The sequence below is a fragment of the Peromyscus eremicus genome, chromosome 20 (assembly GCF_949786415.1).
Source record: "Peromyscus eremicus chromosome 20, PerEre_H2_v1, whole genome shotgun sequence".
NCBI lineage: Eukaryota > Metazoa > Chordata > Mammalia > Rodentia > Cricetidae > Peromyscus > Peromyscus eremicus.
The window spans coordinates 29,320,914-29,336,290 of record NC_081436.1 but is presented as its reverse complement, the minus strand read 5'-3'; the positions used below and the strand labels follow the sequence as shown (position 1 = coordinate 29,336,290).

The 15,377-nt window shown below is 44.0% G+C and overlaps 1 protein-coding gene across 1 annotated transcript in view; it reads right to left on the bottom strand.

The window, feature by feature from the left end:
* Window positions 1–15,377, bottom strand: part of Ptk2 (protein tyrosine kinase 2) — a 226,562-nt gene that overhangs the window by 13,366 nt on the left and 197,819 nt on the right. The window contains exons 28-30 of the mRNA XM_059247674.1: window positions 8,476–8,538; window positions 2,845–2,884; window positions 2,450–2,556 (exon numbers count right to left, since the gene is read on the bottom strand). Coding sequence (XP_059103657.1) covers window positions 2,450–2,556; window positions 2,845–2,884; window positions 8,476–8,538 — 210 coding nt within the window. The remainder of the gene's footprint in view (window positions 1–2,449; window positions 2,557–2,844; window positions 2,885–8,475; window positions 8,539–15,377) is intronic.

Genomic DNA, 15,377 nt, shown 5'->3' with positions numbered 1-15,377 from the left:
TTCCTTTAGGATGGGTTTAACTACCTATACTAAGCAGATAATGAAAAAAGAGATTCCGGGCTGGAGAGATGGCTCAGAGGTTAAGAACATTGGCTGTTCTTCCAGAGGTCCTGAGTTCAATTCCCAGCAACCACATGGTGGCTCACAACCATCTGTAATGAGATCTGGTGCCCTCTTCTGGTATGCAGGCATGTATGTAGGCAGAACACTGTATACATAATAAATAAATCTTAAAAAAAAAAAAAAAAGAAAAAAGATACACACATCATCTTCATCTAGATGAAGTAAGTCTATTTCTCTCACACAAGATTTTTCCCTATGCAACATCCTATATTACGGGTATTCTCAAATATACTTCATCATGAACTATGGAGTAAGATGGAAAATGTCAGGACTCCAGGCCAGCTACTCATTATAACACAAGGCAGTTCTAAGGTCTGCTCTTGTCTGCTTTTGAAATGAGAATAGTTCATTGCTCTAACTTTTCCTTTCTCTTTTCAGATTTAAGACACAGTATTAGGAAGACTTGTGTCTTTACCAGTTTCTTCTCCAAGAACACCCAGTGTTGCTGACAGCTGCTGATAAGTTGTCTGGTTTCATGGAGCTGACAACAGCTAGCATGTGTTCTAGGACCGATCCCCTTAGCAGGGGCACCCTAGTCCAGCTGTGTTTACTCAACATGACTGCACGAGTATGCTAATCTGTGCCACAGTAAAGCCATGCTGTTCTTGTCACTGGGGAATGAACAAGGCAATAGTGCCCTCAGAGCCACAGACCAACTTGCCCTGAGCATGGTGAAGATGTGCCCTCTTGCCTCTCTCTCTGAGATGACATCACATCACTCTGATCACTCCAGAAGAGGGGCTTTCAGTGTACAGTATAGTACCCACAGTGACATGCTGGTCCAATCATTGGCTCTTAGTGACCTTGAACAAACTGTTCCACTCTGTGAACCATGATTATCTAGTATGAAAAATGTGACCACTACCAACCTTGTGAGACTGATAGCAAGGATCAAATAATATGGAAGTCTGTCACTGCAAGTAGCAGAGGCAGCACTAACAAACTACCCATACTCATCAGATTTAAGGTTTCATCCATTATAACAGGCACCTTTTTTTTTTTTTTTTTTCCAAATAAAGACAGTCATGTTATGTAGCCCAGGCTGGCCTTGAATTCAACCTTCCTGTTTGTTTCCTGAGTGCTGGAATTACAGGAACATACCACCACATGAATGATGCATCATTTTGTATGTTTGCATGATTTCATGCATATGCATGGCGGCCAGAGGTCAACCTCAGCTATTGCTCCTCAGCTGCCACCAATCTGGTTTTTATTTTACTATTTTGAGACAAGGTCTCACTTTATATATAAAGTGCTGGCTGTCTGGAACTCACTTTGTAGATTAGGCTGGCCTTGTACTCACAGATATTTGCAGCTTCTGACTCCAGAGTACTGGAATCAAGGGCTTGCAACACCATGCCTGTCTATCTTGTTGGTTTTTGTTCTCCCCTAGATAGTATCTCTTATTGGGACCTGAGGTTCACTGATTGTGCTAGGGTAGATGGCCAGTGAAACCTAAGAATCTGTCTGTCTCTGCCTCCCCACTACTGAGATTTTGAGATGATACCACACCTAATATTTTGACATGGGTTCTGGGGACTCAACTCAGGATCTCATGCTTATGTTGCAAGCACTTTACCAACTAACCCACCCCCTCAGTCCCTTATTAAAAAGGCAAAGCAAAGCAAGCAAACAAAAAACCCAAGACAAAAATCTAAACCACTAAGAAATAAATTCCACCCCTATTCTAGAGCTATTAAAATGCAAAACAATGTGTATAAGATTGAAAAATGGGACACAGGGAGAGGGAGCCTGTTACCAAGTGGGGTGGGGTGGTAGGGTGGGCACTTTCTCCTGTCCTCAGGAGACAAGGGAACCAAGAGAACCAGACAGTCATGTTTGGTGACACAACCCTAGGGAGAGACTAAGGAGTCCCTTCAAGAGGAAGCTCGCAGGTGTGTCTGAGTCAAATGCTGCCCTTGGTTTGAGCAAGGCTCCAGCAGTCCTTTTCTGAGCTGAAATGGAAAATACTTTTCCACAAAGCTGTACTTATAAATATGTGTAGACAACAGTGAGCACCCACTTACCCCAGGCATCCTGGTTTCATGTTTAAAACAAGATGCATTTATCTCATTTATTCCTACCTGGCAAGGGGATGCTGGTATAAAGTCCCTCAAGTCTAGCATGCTAACAATAGCAAAGAGTCCAGTTAATATTTTTCTGAATCTTGAGAGGTTCAGAACAAGGGGTGCTAAATCCTGGGGCTTCTTACAGTCTCCTTTGTCAACATCCCTGACCACTACCACATGAGTGTCACGTGCTGAGGACTCAGTGACGCCCCCCCCCAACTTGGAACAGACTATGCTGCACAGGCTTAGATGCCCACCTTGACACCCTCATTGTAGCTGTCTGCAGGGCTGCTTATGCTTGCCAGGTTGCTTAGGTGGCCAGGGGCTCCAGGGCGTGGTGGTTTCTTTGGTGGAGCAGCAGGATCTGGAAAAGCAAAAGGGTTCCCATTACACATTATTGGGCAGACTTCCAAGCACCCCCAATCCTATTACTACTAGCATTGCTATAGCATACAGGAGGCTCGTGTTCTAAGAAGGGGCCTCTGATGATTTCTGTCAGTAAGCTCAGCTTTCCAGTACTCTAGGCGCAGACCTAATGTCAACACCACACTGGTGTGCAGAGGAAGACTGAGCATTACAGGACATTTCACTTAAATCCTACTCCTAACAAACCATACATACTTCCTCACACACAATGCGTTTCTTCACTTACCTGGTTTCCCCACAGGCTGATAGATGTGTTGGTTTCCAGTCTGTGGAGAAGAAAAGTTAGTCAGTGTACTGCTGTGTGCCAGATGTAACAGCCCACTTCCTCTTTCCTTGTTCTTCACCTTCAACTCTGTGCTGGAATCTCAAGATGCTTGACAGCCTCAGTTGAGTGTAAGAGAGCAAGTAACCAATGTATTTGGGATACCCTGGGATTAAACACAGTGGTCTCAAATTCTCATTGTTCATCATTAAAGGTCTAAAATTCGAGGCCTTCAGAGTGTGTGTTCATCCTGCTGGCTGCTTAGGATTCCCATCTGTCCTCTGGCTGATCACTCAGATCATAGTAAGGATACAGTCAGAACAAGTATAGTAGTAGACCTGGTTGTACTAGTTGCTAGATGTTCCAGGGGTACCCAGTATCACTGACTCCGAGGCACTATGTTGTCGGGACCCAGTGTTATCTAGGCTATTGCACAGGCCCACTTAGGAAACCCAGTTCTGAGACAGTTCTGAGTCTTTTTATCCATCAGCGGATAAAAAGATACCTAAGACAAGTTTTTCTCTAGCTGTACTGTCTAAAACTGTATAAATGTATGCCGTCTAGGCTGGTTTTTTTTCTGTTTTGTTTTTTTAAGATTTATTTATTATGTATACAGTGTTCTGTCTGCATGTATTCCTGCAGGCCAGAAGAGGGCGACAGATCTCATCTCATTTGTAGATAGACAGTTGTGAGCCACCATGTGGTTGTTGGGAATTAAACTCAGGAGCAGTCAGTACTCTTAACTACTGAGCCATCTCTCCAGCCTGCCCCCCCCCCCCCCCCCCCCCCCGCCTTCCCCCCAAGACAGGGTTTCTCTGTGTAGCTTTGGAGCCTATCCTGGAATTTGCTCTGTAGACCAGGCTGGCCTTGATCTCAGAGGGATCCCCCTGCCTCTGCCTCTCGTTAAAGGGGTGTGACACCACCAATCTAGGGTGTTTTTAAACTTGACCCTCCTGCTTCTATGTTCCAAGACCTGGGATAATAGGTACATGCTACTACACCCAACTTCTGAAACTGCACCTGAATTAATCTATTTGCTAGGGTTATAGCCAAATCTATAGCCAGGGGTATGCCTGCTAGTATTTGTGAGCATCTGGGCTGAATGCCCACCACTGGAGAACAACAAAACTATACCCAAGTCTAAATGTGATGAAGCTCTTATCCTAATGTACATATACAGCTGTGGTGATATTTTAATTGTGCTGAAATGTGATTTTATTTGTATGTTAATAAATAAAGTTTGCCTGGAGATCAGAGGTCACATAGCGAGCCATAAACAGAAGTCAGGCAGTGGTAGCACATGCCCTTAATCCAATCACATGGCAGGCAGAGTCTCTGTGTGGTCAAGGACACAGCCAAGTGTGGTGACACACGCCTTTAATCCCAGTACCAACCATAGAGACCTGGAGGTCTGTATAGACAGGCAGTGACGAGGAACTGATGTGGTTGGGCTTAAAGCCAATGAGAAGGCAAAATAGGAAGGCAATAAAAGCGCAGTTTAGATAGGAAAAAGCTCTCTCTCGGGGAGCGATGGCAAGGTGGTAAGCTAAGGCTAGTCGTGGCTATTCGCTATTTCTCTGATCTCTTTGGCTATTACCCCTGTATTTGGCTCTGTGTTTCTTATTTAATAAGACTGTTTAGAAATTCGTCTACATATAGCCACACATACATATATACTGTTTTATTTCAACTGGAATAAGCACTTCTTTAAAACACCAGAGCTGGGACTGGTGAGATGGCTTAGGGGTTGGGAGCGCTGATTCTTCTTCCAGAGGACCCGAGTTCAATCCCCAGCACCCACATGGCAGCTCACACCTGTCTGTGACTCCAGTTTCAGGGGACCTGACACCCATCGCAAAACACAAACGCACATAAAAATAAAATAAAAATATATTTAAAAAAAACAAAAACAAAAACAAAACACCAGAGCCATAGAGTAGCACACACAATTAAAATTATTTTGTGGCTAGGAATGTAGCTCAGTTGGTAGCATACTTCCTCAGTATCCTATCAACCATGGTGACACATACCTGTAATCCCAGCAGACAGAAGCAAAAGATAAGAAATTTAAGGTCATCCTTGCCTACACAGCAAGTCTGAGGGAAATGTAGGCTAGCTTAGAGACCCCCCCCTCCGGGGGAAAAAAAAAAGATGAAATACAAGACCATTTCTACCTAAAATTAGTATAGTTTAATCCCTGGCCCACTCTCAAAACTGTTTTATAACCTTGCCTCAGAATCACAGTTGTTTTTTTAAAATGCTATTTATCTTGACTTAAAAAAATCATTTATTTGAGTATTTAAATTACTTAAATTGAAGGTATAGTTGTCTAAGTGCACATCTCCCTCACAGGATATAACATGTCTGAACACTTGGCCCTTATCTGGTGGCACTGTTTGGGGGATAGTTCAGGCCTTGTTATAAGTGTGGCCAGGTGGTGGTGGCATATGCTTTTAATCCCAGCACTTGGGAGGCAGAGGCAGCTGGATCTCTGTGAGTTCGAGGCCAGCCTGGTCTACACAGAGAAACCCTGTCTCAAAAAAAAAAAAAAAAAAAAAAAAAAAAACCCAGAAAGAAAGAAGAGAGACAGAGACAGAAGTGTGTCATGTGTTGCAGTTGTGGTGTGGCTTGGTCCTCTTGTGGGAACTCCTGGGGTGGAGTGGGGGGCTGTCTCTGACTCTGTTGCCTCCTCTGAGACCCTTTTCTCCTGCTGGGTTGCCTCATCCAGCCTTAATAGAGGAAGAGGTGCCTAGTCTCGCTTCAACTAGATATGACGTTGCTCGCTGCTCGCTGATATACATGTGAGGCCTGCACTTTTCTGTAGGGAAGGGAGAGGAAGTGGATAGGGGGTGGGGAGGTTGGGGAGAGGGATTGGGAAGAGAGGAGGGAGGGAGAGGGAAGGAAAACTGTGATTGGGCTGCGAAAAAATTGACTAATTAATAAAAAGTGTGCCACTGGAGACAGGCTCTGAGAATTTACAGACATCACATCATTTCTAATTTGCTTTCTCTGCTTGATGCTTGCTGTTTTAGCTGCCTGATGCCATGTTGTCCCTACCATTATGGACTCTAACCCTCTGGAACCATAAACCCCAAATAAACTTTTTCTTCTATAAATTGCCTTGGTCATGGTGTTTTATCATAACAAAAAAGTTAACATGGTCCCCATGGGACTCATGGGCACATTAATATCCATGAGGCACTGATCTACTAATTTGTTTTCCCACAGAGCATAACATTCCCCCAGGGTGTCAGTGATTTCTGGAGTAAGTTTAAATGGGTCATGCTTTATTCTTCTCTCCTTTCCTTCCTTTCTTTCTTTGACATGGAATCACTATGTAGCTCTGGCTGTCTTGGAACTCAGAGATCTGCCTGACTCTGCCTCCAGAGTGCTTGGATTAAAGGCGTGAACCACCACAGCTGGCCCCCTTATTCTTTCTTAACCCATTCACAATCCATATTTCAGAGAGTTCTCACAGCAAGTCTTCCAGATGCCTCAGTCCTTATAGTACAGATGAGATGAAACAAGTCGGGTGATGTATCCAAGGTTATACAGTGAATAAACAGTGAAGGTGTCGTATCTAAGTTTGGATCTGATTGAACATTTTTTTAAGTGTTCTTACATTATACTTTTTCTTGAATCTAGCTATGGATATTTATTTATGCTTTAGGAGAATAAGGGGCATTAGAAATAAAGTTGTAAAAATATTTAAAAAAAATTTTAAAAAAAGTTAACTAATATGGTTGGTATTTAAGATAGATTCTGCTACACTGCCTAGCCAGGGCAGGAAATCCTAAGCTTAACTGATCTTCCCTCCTGCCTCACATCATTTTTTTTTTAAAAAAGATTTTTAAATTTTACAGTGTGTATGTATCTATGTACGTAAGTGTATACACACACGTGTGACAGGTACCTGAAGACACCCGAAGAGATTCTTTGGAACTGGAGTTACAGCATTTGTGAGCTTCCTGACGTGAGTGCTGGGATCTGAACTTGAGTCCTTACAACAGAACGGTAAACACTCTTAACCACTGAGCCATCTGCTCAGCATCTTAAGACTGAGACTACAGCTATGTGCCACCACACCTAGAGAAACCCTCTTATTTTGGGTGGTTCTGGGGAACCAACCCAGGACACCTCCTGCATTAAAAGGGCATACCCTACCACTAAGCTGGGTCCCAGACTTGCAAACTCCTCAGTGCGGAGGGTATGAAGAATGATTTTCTAACCACTTGCTTTTGCACAGTGCTTTTTATTTCACAGCCATCCACTTACTGAATGTCGGAGAAGTTACTAAGCCCCTGCTCTGCTCTTGGCACTGTTGTGGGTACAAAACCGATTCTTTGTCTTATGTGGCTGAAGCCAAGTGAAAAGAGACAGTGGACACATGGAGCACACCATGAATTCTGAGCTGAGCCCTGAGGTGAGGACATGCAACACTTTGGAAACAGAAGTGCCTGGGGAATATCCAGGTGTCTTGTATGAGAGGAGCCACAAAAACAAGGCCAATGTGGACAGACGTTTAATGACTGTGTTTGTGGGCTGCACTGTACTCACAGGCCCAGGAGTAAAATTCACGCACAGTATGAAAGCCTCTGGGTTGGGAGTTCAATGAAACTAGGAGCACTGTGGGATCATCTAACAAGGTACACCCATGTAGAACAGCACTGGTAGGCAGTTGTTTGGATTCTAGCTGTTTAAAGAGAATTCAGGTGTTTCTGTCCTAACACCCAGAAATAAGATATCTTGCTTGAACAAGTTTTCTATGACTTTAGGAAAATTTGTGGTCATGTCCAGCACGATGTGGCACACCTGTCATCCCAGGAAATGGAGGCAGAAGGGAGTTTAAGGCCAACCTCAACTATTTGGCAAGTTTGAGGCCTGTCTTGGCTACATGAGACCCTACTTTAGAAACACCAACCAAACCAGAAAACTGAAGAGTATAAAAAGTTAGCAAATTGCTGGGTGTGGTGGCGCACGCCTTTAATCCCAGCACTCGGGAGGCAGAGGTAGGCAGATTTCTGTGAGTTCAAGGCCATCCTGATCTACAGAGCGAGATCCAGGACAGGCACCAAAACAACACAAGAGAAACCTTGTCTCAAAAAAAAAAAAAAAAAAAAAAAAAAAAATGGTTAGCAAATCACAACTTGTAGCTGTTACTCTAATCCTTACAGTACACAAGTTCAGGGTACTGTTAAAAGTCTGCATCAGTAATGGGGTAGTAATGAAAGAATCTGGTACATGGCATGGTGACAGTCTTAGATAACATTCATGCTGGGCAGTGGTGGCGCACACCTTTAATCCCAGTACTTGGGAGGCAGAGGCAGGCGGATCTCTGTGAGTTTGAGATCTAAGAGATCTTCCTGGGCTACAGAGTAGATTCCAGGAAAGGCGTAAAGCTACACAGAGAAACCCTGTCTCTAAAAACAAAACAAACACCACATTATTTGCAGAAGGGCCATTCTATCCTATATCATGAACAAATGTCAACATGCCTGGATGTCTTACAATTCTTACAATAAATACAATCTGTAAGGCTCCAGCCCAGCAGAATTTGAGACCAAGCTCTGGGGAAAAGTACAGGTGGGTGCTTACCGGACCCTGAAAACTCCCGTCCTCCCTGTCGATGCTGCCTCGAGAGAGCCTCACATCAGGTTTCTAGAGATTAAAACAAAGGCCAAGATAATTTCATTTGGTATGTGTATGTTATTGTCAGATATCTAGACTTACATCTGTCGTTTTATACCCAACTCTCAAATACTGCAGCCCCAACCCCACTACAGTAGCAGTTTCCAGCTGGTCTTCTTGCCTCTGCCCAGCACCATGTCTAGGAGAAACACCATGTCATTGTGCTGTTTGTGTTCCCAAGTGGTAATTATTTCTTGGGTCTGTGACAACAAGCTCACAATTCTTTTCCTTTTTGTTGTTGGGATTGTAACTGAGGTCCTTGAACATGTTAGACATGTGCTCTACCAGTAAGCTTATGCCTAACCAACCCACAGCGTCAAACTTTAGGTGCACCTTGGATGATTTCTATCTCCTTAAATAGTAAGTATCTTTAATTTTATATATTTAGTGTATATGTGAACATGTGCATATGTACATACCATGGTACATGAGTGGAAGTCAGAGGACAACCTGAGGGAGTTGATTCTCTCCTTCAACCATGTGGGTCTCAGGGATCAAATTCAGGTTTCCAGGCTTGGTATCAAGTGCCTTTATCCACTGAGCCATTTTTGTGCCCCTTCTTTTTAATTTTTAGGGTAAGGCCCTGCATTTATTTCTTCTTCCAGTACCATACGCCTGGTCAGAGCGGCCCTCTGATGACTGGAAGGGGATCTTCTGTGTAGTTTGGGGTCTTGCACTGTTTCTGTTTGCTGCTTCCACCTGTGTGGCATTGAATCAGGTTCTAGGGACACAGTAACAAACAGGTCAGCTCCTGACTCTACACTTGTGTTGCTAAAAAATGCCCAAGGCTTTCAACACAGAGGCCCTTTCCCAGGAAGTCTGTAGGGAGGCCAATGGCTGTCAGAGCAGGCTGCTCTCTGGCAGGCAGCCCTTTGTTACTGTGCCCTAGCTCCCTCTTTGGTTTTCTTTCATCAGGACTGACTGGGTCCACTGTGTGAGAGGAACACATAATAGGCTTTATGTAGACAGGACTTCCCCATTTTAAACTTGATAAAAAGTCCCTTTTTTAGTACAGTACTGTGCACAGTAATAAGAAGCCAAGTCACTATTTTAAGCAGTGCTCAGAAGGAAAACAAGATTTCTCATCAGACTGTAGCTCTGCTCTGGCTGCCAGCATTCTAGAAAAGGAGTTTATTAGCAAGAGCTTTACAACAGTGATTCACATGCATAGACCATCTAAGAAAGGTCACAATCTTGAGCTGGGGATAGGAGAGGGGGCACAGCACAATGGAGAACATTTGCTGTCAAGAGGGCATGTGACCTCAGGCAGGAGCTGTGGTCACTGAAATTATTCTGTGCAGGACTATGATCTGAAGAAAGACCTCTGACCCACCCAAACACCTGATAAATGACTCAATGGAGTCAATGACAGTAGCAGCTAACTGCAACCTCAAAACCTAGCTTGAGTTCTGGAAACCTAAGTCTTTCAAGCAATAGTTATTGTGATCCAGTGGGAAAAAAATTGAATAGTATTATGGACAGAACCAGTAAACTTTCAAGTAACAGAGTCTGCCTGCTCATAGTGGGGAGTGCAACCCACAAATGGGGCCCAGTTCACCACAGGGGACATGGTGGATGCTTTCTGAAGCGTCCACAGCCAGGAACTTTTTTTTAGGATGCCAGAGTTTATAAGGCAGCCTGGGCCAGTGAGACGGTTCAGGAAGTGAAAGTGCTTGCTGTGACAAACCTGAACCTGAGTTTGGTCCTTGCATTCCATGGTAGAAGAAGAAAACCAGCTTCTCAAAGTTATCTACATACACATCCATAATACGCACAAACATGTCCGAATTCACACGCACACACAGGTACACACATGACAACATTTAAAAGAAATAAGGAGGTTTGGCTTGCATATTGTATTTCTTTAGAAATATCATTTTTAATTGATTTTTATTTCAAGAGAGTATTGATATATAATGGTCTACACACTTGAAGGTACATGGCTCTGTGGTGCAGGAGTCTACAGATATATGCTCTGTCCTCTCCTACTCATACATCACCACATTCGACCCTCATTCCACTCTCAGGTCATGTCTGCTCAAGGGCGGGTGTATGGACCCAAATCTTAGTGGTGGCCTTCCAGACTGTATCTCTGCCCAGACACATGAACAGTAGGAACAATCTGCCAATTCAGATTCAGAAGCACAAGAAAAGGCGTGAGGTAAGCACTGCTTACTGACTCCAGGGATTGGTACCTTCTATACTAAGTACAGGGCCTGAATGGTGATGGGAGGGACACTGACTGTTCCCAGGAGCCCTCAGTTTAGCAGGGAAAACATGGAGCAAGAGTACAGCATTTCAGAGACCATTTTATTACAATTAAACTGGGCCAGTAGAGCTTACTTGTCACTCATCTAACAGCTTCTCTCCACCACCTACTTGGAGCTCAAGAGGGAAGCCCTTAGGCTTGCCTGCTTCCTCCTTCTACCCTCTATGCTCTGCTCTTCCTCCTTCAAGGGCTCTACACAGAAATGGGTCCAACTGCAGCCAGCATTCTGAAGATAGCAAGTGGAGATACTTGGATGTTTTATGGTTGTTTTTTTTTTTTTTCTTTTACTAGATTAGGATAAGACAGTGTCCATTCTGTGCCCTACCCTGCAGGTTTACCCTGGGCTCTGCATCTGTTCTCTCTCTGGGCTTCAAAGGCACCCCTCTCCAGATTCTTTTCAAAGCACGTAACTCTCTCCTCTGTCCACTCTTCATTAGTTGGCTGCTTTCTCCTCACCACAGGCAATGGGCACGGCATCTGCCTTACTGTTGTGCACAAAGTTGCTCATCAGCACATGCTAAGAGACTGGATGGGCCTGGGAGGCACCTGATATGGCTAGGGAAGGTGTGAGGGTGGCAGGACTCAAAACTAAGAGGATCTGGTGACAGTGAGTATGGGAGAAGGCAAAGAAGGAACAACACCTCAGCTTTACAGGCTAAATGGATAAGGGGAATGTTAGGAAAACCAAACAAAAAGCTAATAGAGTTAGTTCAGGATCTGGTGACTTTGATGTTCTGGTAAAACAGCCAGGAAGGTTGGGGGGGGGTGAGAGGAGAAGGAGAGGAGGAAGAGGAGGGTGCCTTGAAAACACCCCCACCAGGGTATAATCACTCAACTGATGAGCATCAATCAAAGCTCTGAATGAACTAGTACAAAGCCCAGCTCAGCAGCCGCAAACATGCAGATTTGTCTGCAGAGGGCACCCAAGCCTATGAGACGCTTCCATTGGATTTGGAAGGCCTGTCCAAAGCTTCCTCTTACGATGAGAATGTTTAACACACACAGTCATGCTTCATGGAGAACAGACATCTTTAAATGAAAGCAGACAAAGCACACAAGGCACAAGCAGGCAATTCTTCAGGATAAAAATACTGTAACAAGAACTGAAAATGAAGAAAGAAAACTTAAGGAGGTTTGACACTGGGTCCCAGATTATAGCCCTGGTTGGCCAGGAACTCAAAGCAACACTGTCTCAGCCCAGCTGAGTACTAGGATTATAGGTATGTGATTTTTTTTCTTCCCTATACCAAGGACTGAACTCAGCACCTTACACATACTAGTCAAGCATTCTTACCATTGAGATATATCCCCAACCTAATTAAAAAAAAACAAAACACTGAAAAAAGCAACTCAGTTGGGCATCTAGAAAATCTAAGTGGACAGTCAAAGAAAGCCTTCACAAGGTGACTGTTAGAAGGCAGAGGGCAAGCTGGGAGTATGCTGGCTTAGGCCTGTGATCTCAGTTACTCTGAGGGAGGAGGGTTGCAGTCTTGGAACCTTCTAAGCTACACAATGAGTAAATCCAAGGCTATCTTGGACAATTTAGTGAGGTCCTGTAACAGCAGCAGCTAAAGTCCTAAGTAACAACAAAGTACATCACACAGAAATGCACAACTGGGAAGTTCAGTGCCAAGGAGGAGCTGAGAGAGGTGAGGCTCTTCACAGACAGACAGCACTTTATTCAGGTAGCAAAGGCAGGGACCTCCTCAGAGATTACAGAACCTATACCGGATAAATTAGAATTGAATTGTAAAGACACTCCAGTAGGCCCTGCTGCTGCACATGGAGGGAGACTCATCAAGGTGGACATTATAGTCAGGGATTTGGGGATGTGTCATTTAGCTCTGTAGATGGGCTATGCACACACACTTGAGTTACTCAGAGGCTGGAGACACTCCACATAGAGTTAGGCCTTCACCAGAACTCACCATGAGCTTCAGAATGAGAGGTGCAGTACATGCACATATACTCAAAGAAAACCAAGCTTGCCTACCCTGAGCCTTCGGATGAGAATTCCCCAACTCCCTCAGGAGATCAGCTTGGGTCACATCTGGCTAAGCCAGTCCCATGACCCCACGTCAGTACCCACGCTCTTCCCACTGCCTGGAATGTGTTTCCTGTGCCTGTTTGCTCTGCAAATTCCAGTCTCTCTTTTAAGCCTTAGCTCACACATCATCTGGACTCTGCTGTCTCCTCGGCACCACAGGAGGCCCAGGGCTCCTCTTTTCTTCTAACCTCAGTTGGCACAGAAACCTGGTGATAGCATTCCACAGTGACCGGCAGCAAACCTCTGCTCAGTGGAGCCACATACACCAAACCTGCACTGAAACCTATCAGCAAATTCAAGTAATTTCTTTTTAAAATGCAACATATGGGGTTGGGGATTTAGCTCAGTGGTAGAGCGCTTGCCTAGCAAGCGCAAGGCCCTGGGTTTGGTCCTCAGCTCTGAAAAACAAACAAACAAATAAATGAATGAATGAATGCAGCATATGCTGTATATGTGTGTGTAAACGGTGGGGAGGCTTTCTGAACAAAAAAAAGCTGAAGATAAAGGTCAGGGAACAATGGGTGTATTCTTAGATTCACTCCCAAACTGACTACTCAGATTAGGAGAATTAAACCACAACTACCATTATTATTATTTTGTGGCATGACTTAAAATCTAGATCTGCCTTAACTAATTGAAGATCCTGAAAATACAGGATACTCTTTTTCTCCAAAGGGATATAAAATGTAAATCCATGTGATAAGGGACGTGACAGCTCAGCATGGTAAACCCCAGTCCCACAGAGAAGAGTATGCAGCAATACTGGAGGGCCACTCTGCATGGAGTATAGGTTCCCAGTGCTGACACACCACTGCTCTGTATCTGCACCTTACCTCAATGAAGAGACACAAGTCCATTTATTCAGCCTTACTCCCAAAATCTAAACTTGCATTTTTTAGTTTAAAGGTATCTGATTTAGTAGTAAGACCTGACCAAATAAAAATAAATTACCTTTATTTCCTGTAATGTATTTGTATTTTGTGTAGAAATGTTAATGGTTGACTCTGGTATTTTAATGGAGAATTAAAACAATAACTTGTGTCACACATTAAGTTTCTTAGTGGTTGAAAAAAACCAGTGAATTATGAGGCACACATGGCACCCAAGGGGTTGGACAAAAGATTAAGATTATCATGTCCTAATTGTACAGGGTATCTGTGAAAATTGAATGACTTATACAGGAACATTATATAGAAAATGCCATATGAATATAAGCAGTATTGCTACTGTTTACTGTCCTATTTCTCACTGTTACCTTTGCTAAGAACATGTGTTAAGAGACGATGTACTGTTCTGAAGGGGCAGACATTTGAAATACGAAGTATGTGCTGCAACTGAGGGCTGGCAAGATGTCTCATCAAGTAAAGGTATCAGGCCTCCAAGCCTGATAACCTGAGGCCATCCCCTGGTTGCACGACTCCAAGTTGTACTCTGACCTCCACAGACATGCCAGAGCACACTCAAGCCATGCCCCCCCGCCCAATGTAATAAAAAAAATAAAAACAAATACTGAAAAACAGAACCTTCCCAGTGTGATCTGGCTCTCATGCCCGCAACTGCTGGCTGTTCCCTTAGGTGGCCCTAGGACTTCTCCAAGAGTACACTCAATGCACTAGCTGTCTGCACAGGCTAAAGTACATTCCACCAGCTTAAGTGTAAAAGCTTTCATTGTTTTAACTTTAGTTTAAACAGAGCAGCCTTTGCATTCAAGCTGCTGGAGTGTACTTTAACCTGTGTAGATCAGTGTTAGAGCAATTAGCTAGGATGCATGAGACTCTGGATTCAATTGTCAACACAGTGCAGACACACCCCCTCTCAAAAAGAAAAAGCTATATCCAACGAATGAAGTTAGAATCACACCTTGATGAAGTCTGCAGAGTACAGCTTGAAACAATACCTTACAATACCACCACTGGTTGATTTAAATATTTCCTGCCATAGACCTCAAAGAGTTTAGGACAAGAATTGGCTCCTGCCCTCTCTGTACCTTGTCTCTTAGCATAAAGGGCAACACTAAGGTGGTATCTTAGGTTTCTATTTAAGATAAAACATCATGACCAGGCCGGGCGGTGGTGGCGCACGCCTTTAATCCCAGCACTTGGGAGGCAGAGCCAGGCGGATCTCTGTGAGTTCGAGGCCAGCCTGGGCTACCAAGTGAGTTCCAGGAAAGGCGCAAAGCTGCACAGAGAAACCCTGTCTCGAAAAACAAAAACAAAACAAAACAAAACAAAACACCATGACCAAAAGCAACTTGGGGAGGAAAGGGTTTATTTCAGCTTTTAACTCTCAGGTCAGGCTCCATGTAGAGGCAGGAACTGAGGCAGAGGCCATGGAGGATGCTACTTTTTCTCTATAGATTGCTCAGCCTGCTTTCTTACACGATTGGAGACCACCTCCTGGGGGTGGAACTGCGCCCAGTGAGCTGGGCCCACTCACATCAATCATTATTAAGAAATGCTCTACAGAATTGTCTACAGATTCATGAAGGAATTT